This window comes from Lithobates pipiens, unplaced genomic scaffold (assembly GCF_037356315.1).
Source record: "Lithobates pipiens isolate NorthernLeopardFrog02 unplaced genomic scaffold, aLitPip1_a1.2 Scaffold_6, whole genome shotgun sequence".
Classification (NCBI taxonomy): Eukaryota; Metazoa; Chordata; class Amphibia; order Anura; family Ranidae; genus Lithobates; species Lithobates pipiens.
The window spans coordinates 4,382,258-4,404,891 of record NW_027507881.1 but is presented as its reverse complement, the minus strand read 5'-3'; the positions used below and the strand labels follow the sequence as shown (position 1 = coordinate 4,404,891).

At 45.4% G+C, this 22,634-nt stretch overlaps 1 protein-coding gene across 3 annotated transcripts in view; it reads left to right on the top strand.

Annotated features, from left to right (window-relative positions):
- Nucleotides 1-22,634, top strand: part of LOC143958198 (uncharacterized protein C15orf61-like) — a 33,149-nt gene that overhangs the window by 3,894 nt on the left and 6,621 nt on the right. The window contains exons 3-5 of one of the 3 annotated variants that reach the window (XM_077467666.1): nucleotides 7,904-8,061; nucleotides 20,788-21,126; nucleotides 21,620-22,496. In XM_077467666.1, the coding sequence (XP_077323792.1) occupies nucleotides 20,790-21,126; nucleotides 21,620-21,747 (465 nt within the window). In that variant the 5' untranslated portion in view covers nucleotides 7,904-8,061; nucleotides 20,788-20,789 and the 3' untranslated portion in view covers nucleotides 21,748-22,496. Of the gene's footprint in view, nucleotides 1-7,903; nucleotides 8,062-20,787; nucleotides 21,127-21,619; nucleotides 22,497-22,634 lie in introns of those variants that run through there. The other 2 variants (XM_077467664.1, XM_077467665.1) reach the window with 2 other exon arrangements.

The window sequence follows — 22,634 nt, the reverse complement described above, 5'->3', positions numbered from 1 at the left end:
TTTCAGCTTCCAGCGCTGTCACACTTTGAATGACGATTGCGCGGTCGTGCTACGCTGTACCCAAATGACATTTTTATCATTTTTTCTAGACAGACAGAGCTTTCTTTTGGTGGTATTTAATCACCACTGGGGGGTTTTATTTTTTTGCTAAACAAATTAAAAAAGTTTCTTAGTTACTGTTATAAAATCTTGTAAAGAAGTAAGTTTTCTCCTTTACTGATGGCATTAATGATGGGCATTGATGAGTGGCACTGATAGGCAGCATTGATGAGGAGGTACTGGTGGGCACTGGTGAGCGGCACTGATGGGCACTGATAGGCGGCATTGATGAGGAGGTACTGATGGGCACTGATAGGCACTATTTATGAGGAGGTACTGATGGGTGCTGAAAGGTGGCACTGATAAGCAGCTTTTATGGGCACTGATAGGCGTCAATGATGGGCACTGATAGGCGGCATTGGTGAGGAGGTACCGATGGGTGCTGAAAGGTGGCACTGATAAGGAGCTTTTATGGGCACTGATAGGCATCAATGATGGGCACTGATAGTCGGCATTGATGAGGAGGTGCTGAAAGGTGGCACTGATAAGCAGCTTTTATGGGCACTGATAGGCGTCAATGATGGGCACTGATAGACGGCATTGATGAGGAGGTACTGATGGGTGCTGAAAGGTGGCACTGATAAGCAGCATTTATGGGCACTGATAGGCGTAAATGATGGGCACTGATAGGCGGCATTGATGAGGAGGTGCTGAAAGGTGGCACTGATAAGCAGCTTTTATGGGCACTGATAGGCGGCAATGATGGGCACTGATAGGCGGCATTGATGAGGAGGTACTGATGGGCACTATTCATGAGGAGGTACTGATGGGTGCTGAAAGGTGGCACTGATGAGCAGCTTTTATGGGCACTGATAGGTGTCAATGATGGGCACTGATAGGTGGCATTGATGAGGAGGTACTGATGGGTGCTGAAAGGTGGCACTATTGGGCAGCTCTCATTGGCTGACAGCTGATCACCTGGTAAGGGGCCGGGATCTCTGATCACAGTACGCGCCGCCTGCGCCCCGCAGGGTGAGCACAGGTGATGCATGCTCGGGGAGGACGTACATGGATGCCCTCCTGGCAATTTAGGCCCGCTCTGTAGCTGTCTTTCGGCTACGCTTTAAAACATTTTTTTTACAGGTTACATTCCTCCGGCCCGCAGCCGCACAGATCGAGAAATGTCTCACTGCCTGTGATTAGCCCTGTGCAGTGTCGGCTTCCTGGTGGGATCCCGAACACGCCCGAGCCCATCTCTAGTTACCTGTTTAGAGTTAGAGGAGGTCGTCTGGTGCTAGAATTATTGCTCTCGCTCTAACATTCGTGGCGATACCTCACGTGTGTGGCGCAAACTCCGGGGAGCGACCTATGTATGCATTCGCTTCTACGTGCAAACATGAGGGGACGGGGAGCTTTTTTTTTTTTTTAAAGTGTCTGTTTAATTTTTTTTTATCACTTTTAATCGTATTACAAGTAATGTAAACATCCCTTGTAATAGGAATAAGGCATGACAGGTCCTCTTTATGGAGACATCTGGGGTCAGTGAGAGCCCAGATATCTCCTCCATCCTGTATAGCATGAGATGAAAAAAACAAAAAAACATTGATATCTGCTTTCCAGGGAAAAAATATCTGGTGGTGTTTACATCTGCCATAGCTGGAAGTGGTGCCATGACGTCGCTTCCAACCTCCCAGGGTCATAGAGATGGCCGGGGACCATCCAGTCCACAGCCAGCTCTATGGTAATCCACTGCCAGGTCATTAACCTGGCTTCTTGATTGCACAGGAGAGCCCGCAAAGTCGATGGGGGGGGGGTAAAAGCAATCCAAAGGCTGAATAGCCCCTTTGATGGCTTTTACATTACAGGGAATTGCCCCGCTGAATACAAATATACCTAGCTGCACCCATCATCCAGATATCTCCACTTCAACCCAAGGACTTCATACGACCTCCTATGGGCGGGAAGTACAAGATTCAACTTCTGTGTCTTACCGAAGAGCAGGGCTGTCTTTAATATTGATTGGACCCTGGGCAAAACGTTTCTTGGGCCCCCCCCCCCCCATGCAGTTTTGCTCTCCACCTGCTCTGAGACATACAATAAGTAGCAGCTAGACCCAAAATCAGTTTACAGAATCAGATCAGGCAGCTATTGCAATTGGTTGCCAGAGGTTACAGTGTATCATTACCGCTCACTGATTAGTTGCTAGAGGTTACAGCACGTGATTTCTGCTTGTTGATGTATTTACATATCTATGCAGCTATTTACATATGAATGCTGGTTATTCACATGTAAACACAGGGTGTGCAGGTGAGTCATCTGTACACAATAGGGCAGAGCTGGGCAGCATTAGTAGCAGCACTTCACACTGAGATATCGGGACACAGCAAGAGACAAGGACATTTATACTGGGATAGTTGGCAAGTATGAGGCAGCTGCTTTGGGCCCCACAACAATGACAGGGCCCAGGGCAGCTGTCCCTTTTGCCCTGCCTTAAAAACGGCCCCGCCGAAGAGTGAAGCTGACTGTGGATAGTGCCCAGTCGGCAGGTGACCATACTCTCCAGAGATCTAAGAAGGTGCCCTCAATGCATAAAGCGGCGTTTAAAAAAGGAAAGCTCAGGGATTATCTATAAAAATGAGCGAAAGTGAAAAGTTGGGTTGCTTCTAGGGTTGCACCGTTACTGGTATCGGTGCCGATACCGAGTATTTGCACAAGTATCGGTACTCGTGCAAATGCACCGATACTTTCAGGCTTGGCTCTTTGAGCTGTCAGTGGGTCTCCCCTGTTGACAGCTGAAGTGTCCGGTAATTGGAGCGGTCAAAAAAGAAATAAAAAAAAAAGCAGCCGGCAATGTTAACAACATTGCTCAGCCACTGAAACACAAAAATAAAAAGAAACATTGTTTCTTTTTGTATCCTTCTGTTTCTTCATCTGCAGGTCAAAGGGATGAACAAATGTTCCTCTGTTTTAACACCTTATTAACCCTTAATTTACTCTAATCTGCCTTAATTATCTCCCTATTCTCCTCCATTTAATTATTATTTTCTTGCTTTTTTTTTTTTCACGTCTATTTTATAAACAATGAATACTTTTATTAATTTTTTTTTTTCAGCTTTGTTAGTGAATATTTTTACACGTATATATTTTCACATTGAAAAAGCGCAAAAAAAAATAAATAAAAACAAATCTATTTAGTTTGTAAATAACTTTTCAATGCTTTGCTCCATTGCTGACAGCTGAAGTGAAAAAAAAAACAGTTGCGGTTGGTAATCGGTATCGGCGAGAACAAAAAAAAAAAAAAAGTATCGGTACTCGTAAAAAAAATTAAAAATAAAATGGTATCGGTGCATCCCTAGTTGTTTCTCGTAGCAACAAATCACATTATATTATTGTGTTTTTTTGCAAATTAGGAAATAACACCCGTATCCCGTACACCCGTAACACCCGTATCTGCGTTTTTACGGCGACGCCTTTTTGTCTGTTTTCTCGCCATTTTCCATACCAGCTATAAGGTTTTGCTTTAAATGAAGTGGGAGGAGAGCAAGGAAGCCTCGCCGTTGTGTTAGGTGTGATTTTCTGGTAGTCGCTGAGCTGTGCAGTCTGATAATTAATCAGCTCCTTGTTTATTTACTGCACTAAAATGGCAGGTGCTGCTATTTATTAATCAGAGGAAGACATAAACAAGGCCGGCTTCACCTCCGTAATTAATAGAGCGCGCTTCTTCCCTTTTGTGCGCTAATAAAGAGATGTGGAGACTGTTAGCGACTTTCATGTTTAACATGGCCGGTTAATGAGCGGCAAAGGATTCGTCATATTTATTCCACTTAGGGCTGTTTATTGTTATTGAACTCTCACCGGCTTAACGGCTCTCGCTTCCTTCTGCGTCCAATGTGTTTTCACGTTGCCTTTGGAAATGATCAATACAAGTGTATATTGATCTGCAACAAAAAAAAAAGGAGAAATGGAGGAAAACGTCATCACATCTTCTTTCATGTTGGACAAGATAATACTCCACCTCCTCCAACTTACCTATTCTATAAGACCCCTTTCACACTGGGGCGTTTTTCAGGTGCTTTAGTGTTAAAAAAAAAAGCGCCTGTAAAGCGCTTGAAAGAAGCCTCATCTGCAGTCCCAATTTGAAAGCCCAAGTGCTTTAAGAGTCCTTTCACAATGTCAGCGCCCGAAAAACGCTCGTAAAGCGCCGCTTAAACTAGCAGAGATTTTACCAGCGTTTTTCAAGTGCTATTGGGGGCGCTTTTAACCCCTGCTAGTGGCCAGATAAAGGGTTAAAAGCGCCCACAAAACGCTGCTGCCAAAAGCGCTTTTCAGGTGTTTTGCAGGCGCTTCCCATTGATTTCAATGGGAAAGGGCGCTTTAGGAGCAGTGCATTCACTGCTCCAAAAGCGCTGCAGAGAAGCTGCTTGCAGGACTTTTTTTGACGCCCTGCCAGTGCAGCGCCTCAGTGTGAAAGCACTCCGGCTTTTACATTGGGATTGCAGTTGCGGCTTCTTTCAGGCGCTTTACAGGCTCTTTTTTTTAAAGCTAAAGCACCTGAAAAACGCCCCAGTGTGAAAGGGAGCTCAGTGTGAAAGCACTCGGGCTTTTACATTGGGATTGCAGGTGAGGCTTCTTTCAGGAGCTTTTTTTTTAACGCTAAAGCGTCTGAAAAATGCCCCAGTGTGAAAGGGGTGTAAGCCCTTGTACACACGGTCAGACATTCCGACTACCAAATCCATCGGAGTAATTCCAACGGATTAATTCCGGAAGAGGTCCGGAAGTGATGTTGCATACACACGGTCGGACTAAGTTGTCGGAAAATCCGATTGTACAGAACGTGATGACGTAATTTCGTTACGACGGGACTACGTTCAGGCTAGTAGCCAACAGCTTTGGTCTAGGAATTTGATCTGAACATGCGTGGCACTTTGTCCGTCGGAGTAGGCTACACATGATCGGAGTATGTCCGATAGGAGCATTTTGGCGGAAAATTTTACCGGCAAGTTGGAAAATTTGGTCCGTCAGATATTCAGATGGAAACGGTCCGATGCAGACCACACACAGTCGGAATATCTGACAAAACGGTCCGATAGGACACATTCCGTCGGAATCTCTGACCGTGTGTGCAAGGGCTTACAGAGACGTGAGCAAGAAGGTCTGGGTGTAGGTATCTTTGGGGACTTTAGCAAAAAAAAAGATTCCTTCTCACCTCCATCCAGAAGAGTTGTTTCACCAAATTTGCCAAAATGGTGGGAATGCCACAAATACAGTGCCTTGAAATTGTCCACATTTTGTCATGTGACAACGAAAAATGTAAATGTATTTTATTGGGATTTTATGTGATAGACCAACACAAAGTGACACATAATTGTGAAGTGGAAGGATTTTTTTTACAAATATGTGAAAAGTGCGGGGGGGGGGGGGGGGGATTTGTATAGCGCCCCCCAGAGTCAATACTTTGCAGAACTTTTCTCTGCAATTACAGCTGCAAGTCTTTTTGGGGATGTTGGTGGGGGTGTGCATTTGTATTCAGCCCCCTTTCCTCTGATACCCCTAACTAAAACCTAGTGGAACCAATTTCCTTCAGAAGTCACCTAATTAGTAAATAGAGTCCACCTGTGTGTAATTTCATCTTGGTATAATTACAGCTTTTCTGTGAAGCCCTCAGAGGTTTGTTGGGGAACCTTAGTGAACAAACAGCATCGTGAAGGCCAAGGAACACACCAGACAGGTCAGGGATAAAGTTGTGGAGAAGTATAAAGCAGGGTTAGGTTATAAAAAAAATATCTCAAGCTTTGAACATCTCACAGAGCTCTGTCCAATCCATCATCTGAAAATGGAAAGAGTATGGCACAACTGCAAACCTACCAAGACATGGCCGTCCACCTAAACTGACCGGGCCGGGCAAGGGGAGCATTCATCAGAGAAGAGCCAAGAGGTCCATGGTAACTCTGGAGGAGCTGCAGAGATCCACAGCTCAGGTGGGAGAATCTGTCCACAGGACAACTATTAGTCGTCTCTCCACAAATCTGCCCTTTATGGAAGAGTGACAAGAAGAAAGACATTGGTGAAAGAAAGTCATAAGAAGTCCTGTTTGCAGTTTGTGGTAAACCATGTGGGGGACACAGCAAACATGGAAGAAGGTGATCTGGTCAGATGAGACTAAATTTTATTTTTTGAACTTGTTGGAAGTGAACAAGAAGTAACGTTATATATCTAAAGTTCTACACATCTGTTGGTACAAATGAACTCAGCTATATTGATGTTTGCCGTCCCACATGTTTAAAATGTGTAGAGGAATGTGGCAGAATCTGCATAGCAAAGGAGTTATCTTCAGCCCACCTGGTATGCACAAAGCTTCAAAGAGATTGATGACGAAGACGGCCCAGGGCACATCGACTGCAATACTGGCCACAGAAGCCAAGTATGGCAGGACAGTCAGTAATTTTAGGAGGGCTGTCATGTGAACACTGATTGGTCCAAAGCAAATGGGACTGGCAGTAGGGTGTGGTATGGCTGAGGTATGTTTAACAAAAAGGGTTGCAACAATGAGCTCGGTCTCTCACTTCCATCATGAGGCTTAGCTGCGAAGGTCTGATAAGTATGGCTTATATTGTACTTTGATTGTATGCTATGTATTATTGTAATTTATATTGATACCTTATGCACGCTTTCTTATTTCCTTTGGAAATAAATGAGATTTAATTGATCTTAGACCATGTATTGATTTCATAGCCAATGGTGATAGTATTGTGATATTAACGATAACATATGCTTGGCGTATTGATAGACTAGCTGAACTATAGGGACTAGACAAAGTAATGCATAACTGATAATAATAATAATAATAGATTGAATTGATCAGTTACTTCAGAACTAAAAGCAAAACGCTATGTGTGCGGGAAAACAACAATGCACATCACCCTGAACACACCATCCCAACTGTGAAACACGGTGGTGGCAGCATCATGTGGTGGGGATGCCTTTCTTTAACAGGGACAGGGAAGCTGGTCAGAGTTGATGGGGAGATGGATGGAGCCAAATACTAGACAATCTTAGAAGAAAACCTGGGGCAAGGGGAAGAGATGCCGCTCTAGGAAGGGTGTCTGGAAATGTAGCTCTCCTCAGAACAGGAACAGCAGGTGCTGGCTAAGCATAGGTAATTGGATGAAGGACAGGGATATGCAATTAGTGTTTCACACTTTCAAAAGTGCTTATTCATTAGCTATGAATAAGCACTTTTCAAGGTGTGAAATGTGTCAGCTCCTGTGATCATTTGTTTGCTGTGGCTTGTACTTTTTAGACTATTACCTCCTTTTTTTTTTTTTAATAAAGGCATTTGACTTTGAGTGCGGCTGTCCAGAATCTTCCCTTCATTCAATTAGAAGAAAATCTGTTAGAGTCTGCAAAAGACTTGAGACTGGGACGGAGGTTCACCTTCCAGCAGGACAACAACCCGAAACATCCAGCCAGAGCTACAATGGAATGGTTTAGATCAAAGCATATTCATGTGTTAGAATGGCCCAGTCACAGTCCAGACCTAAATCCCATTGAGAATCTGTGACAAGACTTTAAAATTGCTGATCACAGACGCTCTCCATCCGATCTGACAGAGCTTGAGATATTTTGCAAAGAAGAATGGACAAAATTTTCACTCTCTAGATGTGCAAAGCTGGTAGAGACATCCCCAAAAAGACTTGCAGCTGTAATTGCAGAGAAAGGGGGTTCTACAAAGTATTGACTCCGGGGGGCGCCATACAAATGTACCCCCCACACTTTTCACAGATTTATTTGTAAAAAAATATTGAAAACCATTTATCATTTTCCTTCCACTTCACAATTATGTACTACTTTGTGTTGGTCATAGATGCCCCCATTGATAACGTCATCTATGACGAAACGCGTCTGGGAAGGTACGCAGTGACGCCACCACACTCTACGAGGGGAGGACGGGACGCTTGTTTGTTTGTATGCCGGCCGGCGTGCTTTTGCTCTGTCTCAACGCTCGATAGAAAGCTGCTATTTGTAAGTGTGATTCTTTTATTCTAAATAAATTGTTTGACGATTTTACGCTATGGAAGCATTTCTTTTTCTTTAATACGGTGTTGCTGATGATATACCCATTGGAGCTCCAGAGATTGGGATTTGGCTATTTTTACACATTGAGGGTATCTGGACACAGGAGGCTTGATTGGAGTTCTAGTCTTTCTACTTCAATTTAAATATCCCCAAGGCTTTAATTATCTATTTATCTGGTAAGCGCATCACTTATCTGGTGACGGGCACAAGATTTTCCAAGAATTGTGTGTGATCACGGTGGTGATATGTGGAACGCCTGGATTTTCGGGGCATCTTAATGAACTTTTTATTATATTAATTTTCAGTTATGTTCACTTTATTGGATATAAGGTCCCCATTGTTCAGAGATTGGTGATACTTTCTCTGTGAACATTACATGTATGGTCATTCATTATTATTATTTATGTCATTTATCTTCTTATTATTTATCTAGCACTATTGGCGCTGCTCTTTTTTATTTTTTATACTGTATATGTTTGCCCACTGGAATAGGGGCTTTCAGTTATAGTCCTTCAAATTACTTATTCTCTTCTGTGATGGGATCTAAGGAGGATCCTGTGAGAAGAGTAAAGGTGATTCAGATTTGTCTCTCCCCAAATCCCTTTGGCAAAGAAGGCTTGAACCTCAAGGTTACCAGCCTGGTACTGGAGGATATCAGAGCTGGCCTCTTGACCAGGGTTTGGTTCTTATTCTGCTGTTGGCCAAGATAAAACCCCACCTCCTCCAACTTGCCTCGATTGCTTTCCTGTCCCTTAACAGGCACATGAGCAAGGATGTTTGGCTGTTCTAAGTTTTTTTGGGGACCTTTCTGTATAGGAAGAAAAAATGACTTCTCACTTTCGTCCAGAATGGTGGTTTAATCTGCCAAATGGTGGGAACATCACAAATATATCTGTTGGCCCACGGGAGTAGGAGCGTTTAGCTAGATATAGTCCTTCAAATGGGTTCTTCCCTTCTGTAAATATCTAAGCCCCTGTACACACGGTCGGAGATTTCGACAACCAAATCCGTCGGATTTTGTCCGTCGGATTTTGCGCGTCGGATCTTGTCCGAAACTGTTGCATACACACGGTCGGACTAAGTTGTCGAAAAATCCGATCATTCAGAACGTGATGACATAATTTCGTTACGATGGGACTACGTTCAGGCTAGTAGCCAATAGCTTTGATGTAGGAATTTGATCTGAGTATGCGTGGCACTTGGTCCGATCAAAATTCTCTACACATGATCGGAGTATGTCCGATCAAACCAGTTGGTCGAAAAATATTTCCAACATGTTGGAAAATTGGGTCCGACGGAGATTCGGACGGAATCAGTCCGATGCATACCACACACAGTCGGATTATCCAACGACACGGTCCGATAAGACGCATTCTGACGGATTCTCCGACCGTGTGTACAAGGCTTTAGAAGGATCCAGTGAGAAGGGCAAAGGTGATGCAGATTGTCTGATTACCGGCCTGGAACTGGAGGATATCAGAGTGGGCATCTTGACCAGGATCTTGTTTCTCATCCTACTGTCCACCAATTTTGGTCATAATAATACTCCACCTCCTCCAACTTGTCTTAAATGTTTTCCTGACCCTTAACAGGGACATTAGCAAGGATGTTTGGTTGTGCTAGGTTTTTGTTGGCACCTTTCTGCATAGCAATAAAAATCCTTCTCACTTCCATCCAGAAGGGTGGTTACATCTTTGAAATGGTGGGAATGTCACAGATATATCTGTTTGCCCACTGGCATTGGGGCCTTTAGCTAGATATAGTCCTTCAAATGAGATCTTCTCTTCTGTGAATATCTAAGGAGAATCCAGTGAGAAGGGTAAATTGTGATGCAAATTGTACTTTCCCATCACCCTTGGGCAAAGAATGTTTGGACCCCAATGTTATCAGCCTGGCATTGAAGGATATCGGAGTTGGAATCTTGACCAAGATCCTGTTTCTCATCCTGGAGTCCACTGTTTATCTCTTCCAGATTGGATATTGAGAAGCAATAGCTGTAACTCTTGGAAGATGAGAACGCCAGTGATCTTCTGGATCTCTCCCAGACTTCCTGCATTCCTTCAGACTTCAGTTGGATTGTCTGTGGGCAGACTCATTCTCCTTTTAAGCGTCTTGTCTAATCACTAGTACTATAAAACATCCTTTAGTTGGATGAGGGATTTTTTATGTTGGGATGTTGTGCCCAATGGGCACCATCTGCCCCAAATACAAATTTCAACATTAAATTTACCGTATTGCCAGAAATGTTTTAAAGGAAGTGCTTCCCTTGGACCAAGCACGCAAAGTGTACAATATGTTTTAGAAGAATATAAAGAAATTCTATATCTTACTACTTGGCTATGGTCCTAAACCAGGGGTGTCCAAATTTTCCAAAGGGCCAGTTTTTTGTACTTCAAACTTGATGGTGGCCAGACTGTAGCTAGTGGAAGTAGAAAATGTCCCAGTGTCTTTGGGAGTAAACAATTCCCCAGACATAGTGGTCAGTGGGTGGAGGAATAAAGCCCCAACTTTGTTGTCAATGGGAAGAATAGTGCCCCAAAAAGGCCACATCTGATCTGCCGGCCACAGTTTGGAGACCACTGTCCTAAACGATAAAATCCTTTTTGAGTCTTGTAACCCAACCTAATATTAAATATAATGCTGTCTTAGCCCTTGTACACACGGTCGGAGATTCCGACAACCAAATCCGTCGTAGTAATTCCGACGGATTAATTCCAGAAGAGGTCCGGAAGTGATGTTGCATACACACGGTCGGACTAAGTTGTCGGAAAATCTGATTGTACATAACGTGATGACGTTATTTCGTTACGACGGGACTACGTTCAGGCTAGTAGCCAATAGCTTTGGTCTAGGAATTTGATCTGAGCATGCGTGGCACTTTGTCCGTCAGAGTAGGCTACACATGATCGGAGTATGTCCGATAGGAGCATTTTGGTGGAAAATTTTACCGGCAAGTTGGATATTCCGACAGAAACAGTCCGATGGAGACCACACACAGTCGGAATATCCGACAAAATGGTCCGAGAGGAAACATTCCGTGGGAATATCCGACCGTGTGTACAAGGGCTAAGAGAGACTTTTGGCCTTGACTTAACAGGCTGAATGCAGTCACCAAAAGTTTTTCATCAAAGTTACCTATCTCATTACCAAGGTTTTGTTTTTGATTTTTACCATGCTGAGACATCAAGGGTGTTCAGGTCTCTGCTTACTTATAAATAAACTTGTAATATCAGATGGTTCTCAGAACTTTTCAAGGACACCATTTTCTATTAAACTGGGAAAACAAACATACCTAACCATCTTAGCTTGTCTAGTATCTAGCTGTGACAGTTGGCTCAGTGAAGGGCACCCTGCTCTTACCTCTCTAAATCTGGAAGACCAGTTACCATTAAAGGTGTGCCAGAAGCTCCTTAAAATAATGGTTCAGGAAACACCTAAATGGCAGAGGATCTTCTGAAAGAAGAAGAACTGAGTGTCAGGTCACCTGAGACCAGGTGACATATGCACTCCGTAGGAGTCGGAAGTGCACCACTAGGTAGTGGACCTTAGAACTGACTACTGCGGATTGTACCCAGGGAGATTCAAGACACAGGTCTACAGGATCACTAACACAGATCCCAATGGGAGCTGGAGCATAGATTCCCCAGGGCGCGGAGTCTAAGAGCCAGCGGGTGTTCACCAGAGCCTCCAGTGGTGAGGATGGACTTCGCTGCAGTCTGGCTCCAGGTCGCGGCCCCTAGGGTCTCACAGCTCATGCTCACAGTAGACTACAGGAGAAGGAAGCAGCAGGCTGGAACGACAAGGATAGTAAGGGGATATGGTAGAGGTCAGGGCAACTAGCAGACAGGAAGAGAGTACACGCCAAAGGTTCAGGGTCACAGGCAGACAGGGATGGTCAGGGACATGCAAAAGGTCAAGGTCACAAGCAGACAGGAATCGTTGAGAACACGCCAAGGTCGGTAACAGAGTCAAACATAGAGCACACGGCAAGCAGGAACTAGGAAGCCAAACACACAATGAATACACAATGGTTGATCAGCACTGTTGGCTTGCAGTGCACAGGTTAATATAGGGTTCCCTGATAGGGCCTGGGGTGGAGCCATGCTTAGAGGAGAGGTTATAAAAACCACCAGGTGGAAGTGGCTGGCCTCTTAGTCAGAACACATGAAGGGAGGTAAGCAACCAGAGGAAGATCACTGCATAACCATGACACTGAGCTAGTATGTTAGCAGTGTTACCATGTTGACCTAGGAAGCCGTGGTTTACCTATGCTGTTCAAGATGGGACTCTGAGGACATCTGCAGAAACTTTTTAGGAAAAGGTGACTTCTTGCTTTTATCTGTGATTAAACCCTATCAATAGACAGGTGATGTCCAAAAATAGCCAGATCAGATAATCTTTTTTTTTTTTTTTGTCTGAGGGTGGGTGCCAACACTGCTACCCAGAAGTTAATGGGTTAGGATGGGCATCCAAAAAAGTTAGAAAACCTGTCCTAATTGCTGATGTTCAGCCCAGCAAGCTAGTGCCGATATAATTCTTGCCCTGCCCTCTCATTTACTTCAGGTCTGCAAATACAGTGCCTTGCGAAAGTATTCGGCCCCCTTTGAACTTTTCAACCTTTTGCCACATTTCAGGCTTCAAACATAAAGATATAAAATTTAAATTTTTTGTGAAGAATCACCAACAAGTGGGACACAATTGTGAAGTGGAACGAAATCTATTGGATATTTTAAACTTTTTTAGCAAATAAAAAACTGAAAAGTGGTGCGTGCAAAATTATTCGGCCCCTTTACTTTCAGTGCAGCAAACTCACTCCAGAAGTTTAAAGTTTGCCACAAGCCACCTGGGAGACGCACCAAACATGTGGAAGAAGGTGCTCTGGTCAGACGAAACCAAAATCGAACTTTTTGCCCACAATGCAAAACGATATGTTTGGCGTAAAAGCAACACAGCTCATCACCCTCAACACACCATCCCCACTGTCATACATGGTGGTGGCAGCATCATGGTTTGGGCCTGCTTTTCTTCAGCAGGGACAGGGAAGATGGTTAAAATTGAGGGGAAGATGGATGCAGCCAAATACAGGACCATTCTGGATGAAAACCTGTTGGAGTCTGCAAAAGACCTGAAACTGGGACGGAAATTTATCTTCCAACAAGACAATGATCCCAAACATACAGCAAAATCTACAAAGGAATGGTTCACAAATAAACGTATCCAGGTGTTAGAATGGCCAAGTGAAAGTCCAGATCTGAATCCAATCGAGAATCTGTGGAAAGAGCTGAAAACTGCTGTTCACAAACGCTCTCCATCCAACCTCACTGAGCTCCAGCTGTTTTGCAAGGAAGAATGGGCAAGAATTTCAGTCTCTCGATGTGCAAAACTGATAGAGACATACCCCAAGCGACTTGCAGCTGTAATCGCAGCAAAAGGTGGCTCTACAAAGTATTAACGCAAGGGGGGGCCGAATAATTTTGCACGCCCCACTTTTCATTTTTTTTATCAGTTAAAAAAGTTTCAAAAATCTAATAGATTTCGTTCCACTTCACAATTGTGTCCCACTTGTTGGTGATTCTTCACAAAAAATACAAATTTTATATCTTTATGTTTGAAGCCCGAAATGTGGCAAAAAGTTGAAAAGTTCAAGGGGGCCGAATACTTTCTCAAGGCACTGTATATGGAGTGCAGTACAGTTCTATGAAGGTATGTTTTGTTTTTTACCTTAAAGGCAGTTGGGTTGTGTCTGCACATCCTAGTTTTCTTTAAAATGTATGAGAAACTGTAGAAGGTACCGAACAGACATATGAAAGTTAGATTGCCAACTGCATCAGGCGAGTCGAACATTTTAGAGTGGAAGGAGAACTTCATACTTGGAACACTCATTCCAGCAGGGCAATTTTGGCTTCTTGGCTTTTCAATTTAAATGCTTCATTGGAAATGGAAAGGTTATGTTCCCCATTTCCACCTTCATGTCATTAAAGTTGAATCTGGAATCTTCCAACTGTGCTGTTTTGGTCATAAAGTTCCTTGGTGTGCTTCCCGTTCGTTGCTACATTTTCTCTCATTTGTCCCTACTGCCACATGGAGGGACTAGAAGATGGAAATTGTACGCCACGGTTACCAAAATTTTAATTTTCACTTTCACTATTTTTTTTTTACTGAGTTTAAGACTACAAAATATTTAAAGTAAGCATGAATTACAAGCAATAAAAGAAAATCGGATTGAAATCACATTTGTTGTTTCACAGGGTCTGAGCTTGTTAAGAACTTGCCGCCTATAAAATTGACACAGATGTTTGGAAGAACCAAGTTTGGTAGAAAGGATAAGGTCTCAAAATGGAACAGTATGCCGTCAACCGAGGGGCTCATTCAGTAAAAAGGTACTTCCAAGTGGATTCTTCAAGAAGGTTTGAAGAATCCACTTGGAAGCCCCTTTTCATTGAATGGGAGCCTCGGCTGACCGCTCTCTGGTTCCATTTTGGGGCCTTATCCTTTGCCATTGTTTAACGGATATGATCGCAACCTAGCGCAGTGCAAGACTTTCTGGAAAACCCCCCATGAGCATCGATTGCTGCAACACACACTCTGGGTGGATGGGACAGTCTAGTACTGGGGTGTCAATTACAATTTCATAGCAGGCTGCATCAGCCATATGGTTGCCCTCAAAAGGCTGGTTGCATCTGTAAGTCCAACGGATTTTGTCCGAAACTGGTGTTGCATACACACGGTCGAACAAAGTTGTCGGAAAATCCGATCGTTCGTAACGTGATGATGTAATTTCGTTAAGATGGGACTACGTTACGGCTAGTAGCCAATAGCTTTGGTCTAGGAATTTGATCTGAGCATGCGTGGCACTTTGTCCGATCTGAATTCTCTACACATGATCGGGCAAAGTCCAATCGGATCATGTTGTTGGGACGTTTTATACTCCAGCTCTAAAACTTTGTCGGTCGGATATTCCGATGGAAACAGTCTGATGGAGCCCTCACACGGTCGGATTATCCGACAACACGGTCCGATCGGACATTTTCCGTCAGAATGTCTGACCGTGTGTACAAGGGCTAAGACTAAATGTCGAGCAACCCACCCCCTGCCCCTTACATCAGATGTCAAGAGCCCATCCACCAGCAGAAGTCAAGAGTCCCCCACCCTCCCTTTACATCACAGCGCTTTCCCCTTGCCTTTTGCTGCTGCCGGGGCGAAGCTGGGAAGCAGAAAGTACAGGGTCTGGAGGATGACCATAGGATGGCTGGAGTCTGCTGAATGCTTGAGACCAGGGGAGGTGGAGACAAGGGGCTGCTGCCGCTGCACAGAGAGGCACAGGATCTGTAGTAGGAGTTCTGTCCTACTCGCTGTTGACAACTGCGGAGACAAGGTGGGGGTGGAGATGTAGGGGGATCCCGTAGCTGCATGGAGAAATGTGAGGGCCGCATGAAATGGCCTAGTGGGCTGGACTCGGCCAGCCGCCCTTGTGTTTGACACATGTGGTCTGATATTTTGAATTCTAAATAAATACCTATAGAGCACACGGGTGGGCATGGTCCACAGTTTGGCTGTCAGAACCAGTAGTTAAGAGAAGAGTGGGAGTGTAGACAAGGAAAACAGAAGAGGGATGGGATAAGGAGTAAGAATGGAAAAGGGTGGGAGGGGGGCTTATGGGAAAGGGGAGGTGTCAGGGTTTATGGGTGTTTACTTCCAAATAAAGACTGGTTAGACTTTCACATGGACATAGCAAGCTGTGGGTTCCACACATTGAGGACTTATTTTATGAGTATCTGTTAGTAAATGGGCTCATGCACACTGCAGCTCAAAGGAGCTCAAAGAAGCAACTCCTACAGGCTTTTGAGCTCTTATTTTTTATTTCTGCCTAGAAACTCCCCCTCCATGTTAGTCAATGTGTCCATGCACACTAATGCCACGTACACGCGACCGGACTTTTTGACAGCAAAGGTCCGACGGAACGAATCCATCAGACAATTAGATTGTGTGTGGGCTTTATCGGACCTTTGCTTGCCAAAAATCCGACGGACTTTAGAAATTAAACATGTTTTAAATCTTCCCGCCGGATCTCCGCCAGACCCAGTTCCTAGCGTGAAACCCGTTCGTCTGTATTCTGGTCCGATGGACCAAATACAATGCAAGGGCAGCTACAGCACCTGCCCGCGAGAATGTTTCCAGCACGCTCCTCCCACCTCCTGAACCGTACCAGGCCGCATGCCCTCAACATGGGGGGGTGGGTGCTTTGCGGAAGGGGGGGCCCGCACCCCAAAGCACCTTGTCTTCCCGACAACCCTGGTCGTTGGTTGTCAGGGTCTGTGGGCTTAGGGGCTTATCAGAATCCGGGAGCCCCCTTTAATAAGGGCTCCCCCCAGATCCCAGCCCCCTAACCTGTGAATAAGTATGGTCTACACCGTACCCCTACCCATTCACCTGGGGGGGAAAAAGTGTCAATGAACACACTAGACAGGTAGTTAATTAGGCAGCTCCGGGGGTCTCTTCTGTCTTTGGGGGGTCTTGTCCGACTACTCCGCTCTCTCCAGCCTTCTCTGCCAGTCTCCGGCCTTTTCTCCCGCTCTCCGGTTCTTCTTCCGCTCTCCGGTTCTTCTCCCGGGCTCCTCCGCTATCTTCTGCTCTTTTGCCCCTCTTTTGCTAATGGTGGCCCGGTGTTTTCGCGCTCGCTCGTCCCCACCCCGTTTCCTGACCGGCCAGGCTGCATGCTCGGATAACGGTCTGGTATGGACTTTTGGAGGTCCCCTGAACTATGTACATTACCCAATCCTGACCCCTGAACTATATGTACATTACCCACTCCTGACCCCTGAACTATGTACATTACCCACTCCTGACCCCTGAACTATGTATATGACTCACTCCTGACCCCTGAACTATGTATATGACTCACTCCTGACCCCTGAACTATGTACATGACCCACTCCTGACCCGTGAACTTTGTACATGACCCACTCCTGACCCGTGAACTTTGTACATGACCCACTCCTGACCCCTGAACTATGTACATCACCAACTCCTGACCCCTGAACTATGTACATTACCCACTCCTGACCCCTGAACTATGTATATGACTCACTCCTGACCCCTGAACTATGTATATGACTCACTCCTGACCCCTGAACTATGTACATGACCCGTGAACTTTGTACATGACCCACTCCTGACCCCTGAACTATGTACATCACCAACTCCTGACCCCTGAACTATGTACATTACCCACTCCTGACCCCTGAACTATGTATATGACTCACTCCTGACCCCTGAACTATGTACATTACCCACTCCTGACCCCTGAACTATGTACATTACCCACTCCTGACCCCTGAACTATGTACATTACCCACTCCTGACCCCTGAACTATATGCACATTACCCACTCCTGACCCCTGAACTATGTACATTACCCACTCCTGACCCCTGAACTATGTATATGACTCACTCCTGACCCCTGAACTATGTATATGACTCACTCCTGACCCGTGAACTTTGTACATGACCCACTCCTGACCCCTGAACTATGTACATCACCAACTCCTGACCCCTGAACTATGTACATCACCAACTCCTGACCCCTGAACTATGTACATTACCCACTCCTGACCCCTGAACTATATGCACATTACCCACTCCTGACCCCTGAACTATGTACATTACCCACTCCTGACCCCTGAACTATGTATATGACTCACTCCTGACCCCTGAACTATGTATATGATTCACTCCTGACCCGTGAACTTTGTACATGACCCACTCCTGACCCCTGAACTATGTACATCACCAACTCCTGACCCCTGAACTATGTACATTACCCAATCCTGACCCCTGAGCTATGTATATGACCCAATCTTGACCCCTGAACTATGTACATTACCCACTCCTGACCCCTGAACTATGTACATTACCCACTCCTGACCCCTAAACTATGTACATTACCCACCCCTGACCCCTGAACTATGTACATTACCCACTCCTGACCCCTGAACTATATGCACATTACCCACTCCTGACCCCTGAACTGTGTACATTACCCACTCCTGACCCCTGAACTATTTATATGACCCACTCCTGACCCCTGAACTATGTACATTACCCAATCCTGACCGCTGAACTATATGCACATTACCCACTCCTGACCCCTGAATTATATGTACATTACCCACTCCTGACCCCTGAACTATGTACATTACCCACTCCTGACCCCTGAACTTTGTACATTACCCACTCTTGACCCCTGAACTTTGTACATTACCCACTCCTGACCCCTGAACTTTGTACATTACCCACTCCTGCCTCCTGAACTTTTTACATTACCTACTCCTGACCCCCTGAACTTTGTACATTACCCACTCCTGACCCCTGAACTTTGTACATTACCCACTCCTGACCCCTGAACTATGTACATTACCCACTCCTGACCCCTGAACTTTGTACATGACCCACTCCTGACCCCTGAACTTTCTATGTTGTGACGTCATGCTTAGTGTGGGGGAGGTGGTGGCATGGTAGGTGGCTCCATGCGGTGAGAGTGGTTGAGGATTGGATGGTGGTGGGATGGCGACAGCAGTGCACTGTCTGCATCATGTGATGGATGGATATGGCAGGCGGAGCTTACTAGTGTAGGTGCGGCAGGCTCTGGTGGGCGTTTACCCATACATGCGACTGTGGGTACATTAACCACTTAAGGACCAGCCTTGTTTTGAGAATTTGGTGTTTACAAGTTTAAAACCGTTTTTTTTTGCTATAAAATTACTTAGAACCCCCAAATATTATATATTCTTTTTTTTTATAACACCCTAGAGAATAAAATGGCAGTCACGGCAATACTTTTTTTTTCCACACTGTATTTGCACAGCGGTCTTACAAGCGCACTTTTTTTTTTAATATAAAAATAAGACAACAGTAAAATTAGCCCAATTTTTTTTAGACTGTGAAAGATAACATTACGCCGAGTAAATTGATACCCAACATGTCACGCTTCAAAACTGCACCCGCTCATGGAATGGCGACAAAACTTTTAGCCTTAAAAATCTCCATAGGCGACGTTTAAAAAATTCTACAGGTTGTATTTTTTGGGTTACAGAGGAGATCTAGGGCTGGAATTATTGCTCTCACTCTACCGATCGCGACGATACCTCACATGTGTGGTCTGAACACCGTTTTCATATGCGGGCGCTACTCACGTACGCGTTCACTTTTGCGCTGGACCTGTCCCTTCCACATCTCTTCCCTGCCCTACGAGCTCGGTGGGCAGGGAATGTTTAAAAACATTTTTATTATTGTGATTATTTATTTTACCTTTTTATTTTTTATTTTTACACTGTTTGAAAAAATAAAATGGTCACTTTTATTCCTATTACAAGGAATGTAAACATCCCTTGTAATAGAAAAAAACACGACAGGACTTCTTAAATATGAGATCTAGGGGTCAAAAAGATGTCAAATCTCATATTTACACTAAAATGAAATAAAATAAAAATGTAATTAAAAAATAATCATTTAAAAAAATTGGCCTCTTGAAAGAGGGATTCCCCCTCCAAAAAAGTATTAAAAGCCAGCAGCTATAAATACTACAGCTGCTGACTTTTAATAAATGGACACTCACCTGTCCCGGGTTCCAGCGATGCCGGCAGCCGAGGCCGATCGATCGCTCGGCTCTCGGCTGCTGTCGCCACCATTCTAGGTGAGGGAATCAGGAAGTGAAGCATTGCGGCTTCACTTCCCGGTTCCCTACTGCTCATGTGCGAGTCGCGCAGCGCAATGGGAATGGTCCGCGCTGTCTCTGGGACCCGTGTGTGACCCAGCAGACAGCGCGCCGGGACAGGAAACAGCATAGACTCCCGTGGGAGTCTATGCCTGAAAGTGGGTGCAAGTACCTGTCTTAGACAGGTATCTGCACCCCCCTCCCCCCTGAAAGGTGCCAACTGTGACACCGGAGGTGGGGGGGGAGGGTTCCGCTGAGCAGAAGTTCCACTTTAGGGTGGAACCCCGCTTTAAGAGCTGTGGGCGGAAGTGACATTTTGACGTCGCTTCCACCGAGCAATTGTATGGAGACGGGTGGGGGAGGGCCATCTTCCCCTCTCTCGTCTCCATACCAAGCAGGAGACAAGACGCGATCGCCTCCGCCGCTGCCGTTGGCTCCGGTAAGCGGCGCAGAGGACACCGGATCGCGGCAGGGGGGGGGGCGGCTCTCCCGACACCGATGAAAGTGATCTCGCGGCGAACCCGCCGCAGAGACCACTTTTATCTTGTAGCGGACCACCCACCGAAGAAGGGGGTTATGGTAGCTAGCTGCTGCTATAACAACTATATCCTCCTTCAAACAGCCGCTGTAAAACTGCGGCGGGCGGTCCGTTAAGTGGTTAAGGGGATACTAGAGGAGGTCAAACTAACCATCGCTATGGCTCTGAGGAAGAGGCTTGGCCCTTCGTAACGCGTAAGCTGCTTGCGATGCCGTCTGGTTTCTCCAAACATCTGGTTCAGGCTGTAGGCGACCTAGAGATACTGCTTGCTTTTGCTGGAGTATTAATAAGCCTTGTTTTAAAGCTCGTTTGAGTATATTTCTTGTTGTTTTATGAATACATTTTTGGTTATGCACAAAGTCAGTGCGCCCCCCCCCCCCCCCTGTTCCTTTTATGTATTTGTCCACCTTCTCTCTCGCAGTCATGCTGTTGGCGCGGGCGGCCCACGAAGCCTTGTTACGGATTCTCTTCTTCCCAACGGGATCCTTCCGCCGGCCTCGCCCCACTGCTTCCGAGGTCCTGACCCGGCACCTCCTCCAGCGGAACCTGCCGCCCTGGACCTCCTTCTGCGTGAAGTACAGCGCCGCCGACAACGACCAGTTCGGTTTATCGAACTTCAACTGGGAAGTGAAAGGCGCAAATTACCACATCCTCCGGACGGGCTGCTTCCCATTCATTAAGTATCACTGCTCCCGCGCCGCCCCCCAGGACCTGCGCCTCCTCAACCGCTTCTTTACCAGTCTGAAAGCCATAAATCTAGGTAAGTGATGGAGAGATGCTGTAATTACACCCCACACACTCCATCCTGCCTCCCACCCAAGGCTTATTAAATATTTAGCTTTATAAAGGCCATCAATTGTCTTTTCAAACAGAATATGCGGAGCGTGGCTTCCTGTGGCTGCTTATCCATATGGCTGGGATTAATTACTTTGCTTTATTATTGCAGCTTATTAAAATCTCCCTTGCTGCCGTTGGTTAGAACAGCCCATTATGTTAGCGGGTTATTATGGGTTTCATATTAATCGCATTATTATCTCTCTGGCTGCCTTTCATTAGTAAAGCTGCAGAGATGCTTGTAACATAAATAAATAAAATAAAGTTATCCCTTCTCTCCGTCGCTAGCACGATAACTGGGGGGGGGGGGAGCCGGCGACGGGAGGATGTGGAGGCCGAGCAGAACGCCACGAGATGGTGTTGCTGTGGCTTCGGGAATTGTTTTCTCATTGGTTCTTTTTTTTTTGTCTACTTGGCAGGGATCCCCACTCTTATGTATGGCCTGGGATCCTGGATGTTCGCAAGAGTAACAGAGACTGTCCATACCAGCTGTGGGCCGGTGACCATCTACTTCCTGATCAAGGAGGACGAAGGCGCTGTGTTCTGAGGATGGATCCAATCTTCCCATGATGTCTGGAATTTGCTTAAAAAATTTCCCGCTTTCCTTCATTTTAAAGATGTTTTATTATGGGGTGAACCTGTGATAAAATAAAGGGTTCTGCAACGGGGCAGGGGTCGGGCCCGGAGAGAGCCCCCCCCGTCTTAATGTACCCTGCCCTGTCTGGCCCCTGCGCCCTGCTCTGCTGAAGAAGAAATTTTCTTACACCACACAAAGATACATTTCACATGTCATTATTTTTTATTATTATTTTCATCTTTTCTTTATTTAAAGATGTTTTATTATGGGGTGAACCTGTGATAAAATAAAGGGTTCTGCAACGGGGCAGGGGTCGGGCCCGGAGAGAGACCCCCGTCTTACCGTACCCTGCCCTGTCTGGCCCCTGCGCCCTGCTCTGCTGAAGAAGAAATTTTCTTACACCACATAAAGATACATTTCACATGTCATTATTTTTTATTATTATTTTCATCTTTTCTTTATTTAAAGATGTTTTATTATGGGGTGAACCTGTGATAAAATAAAGGGTTCTGCAACGGGGCAGGGGGTCAGGCCCGGAGAGAGCCCCATCTTACCGTACCCTGCCCTGTCTGGCCGCCGCGCCCTGCTCTGCTGAAGAACCCTTCATTTTCTTACACCACACAAAGATACATTTCACATGTCATTATTTTTGTATTATTATTTTCATCTTTTCTTTATTTAGTGATGTTTTTCTTTAACCACCTCAATACCGGGGGGGGGGGGGGGGGGCATTTAAACACCTTCCCGCCCAGACCAATTTTGAGCTTTCAGCGATGTCGCACTTTGAATGACAATTGCGCAGTCATGCTACACTGTACCCAAATAAAATAAAAAATTCTCCCACAAATAGAGCTTTA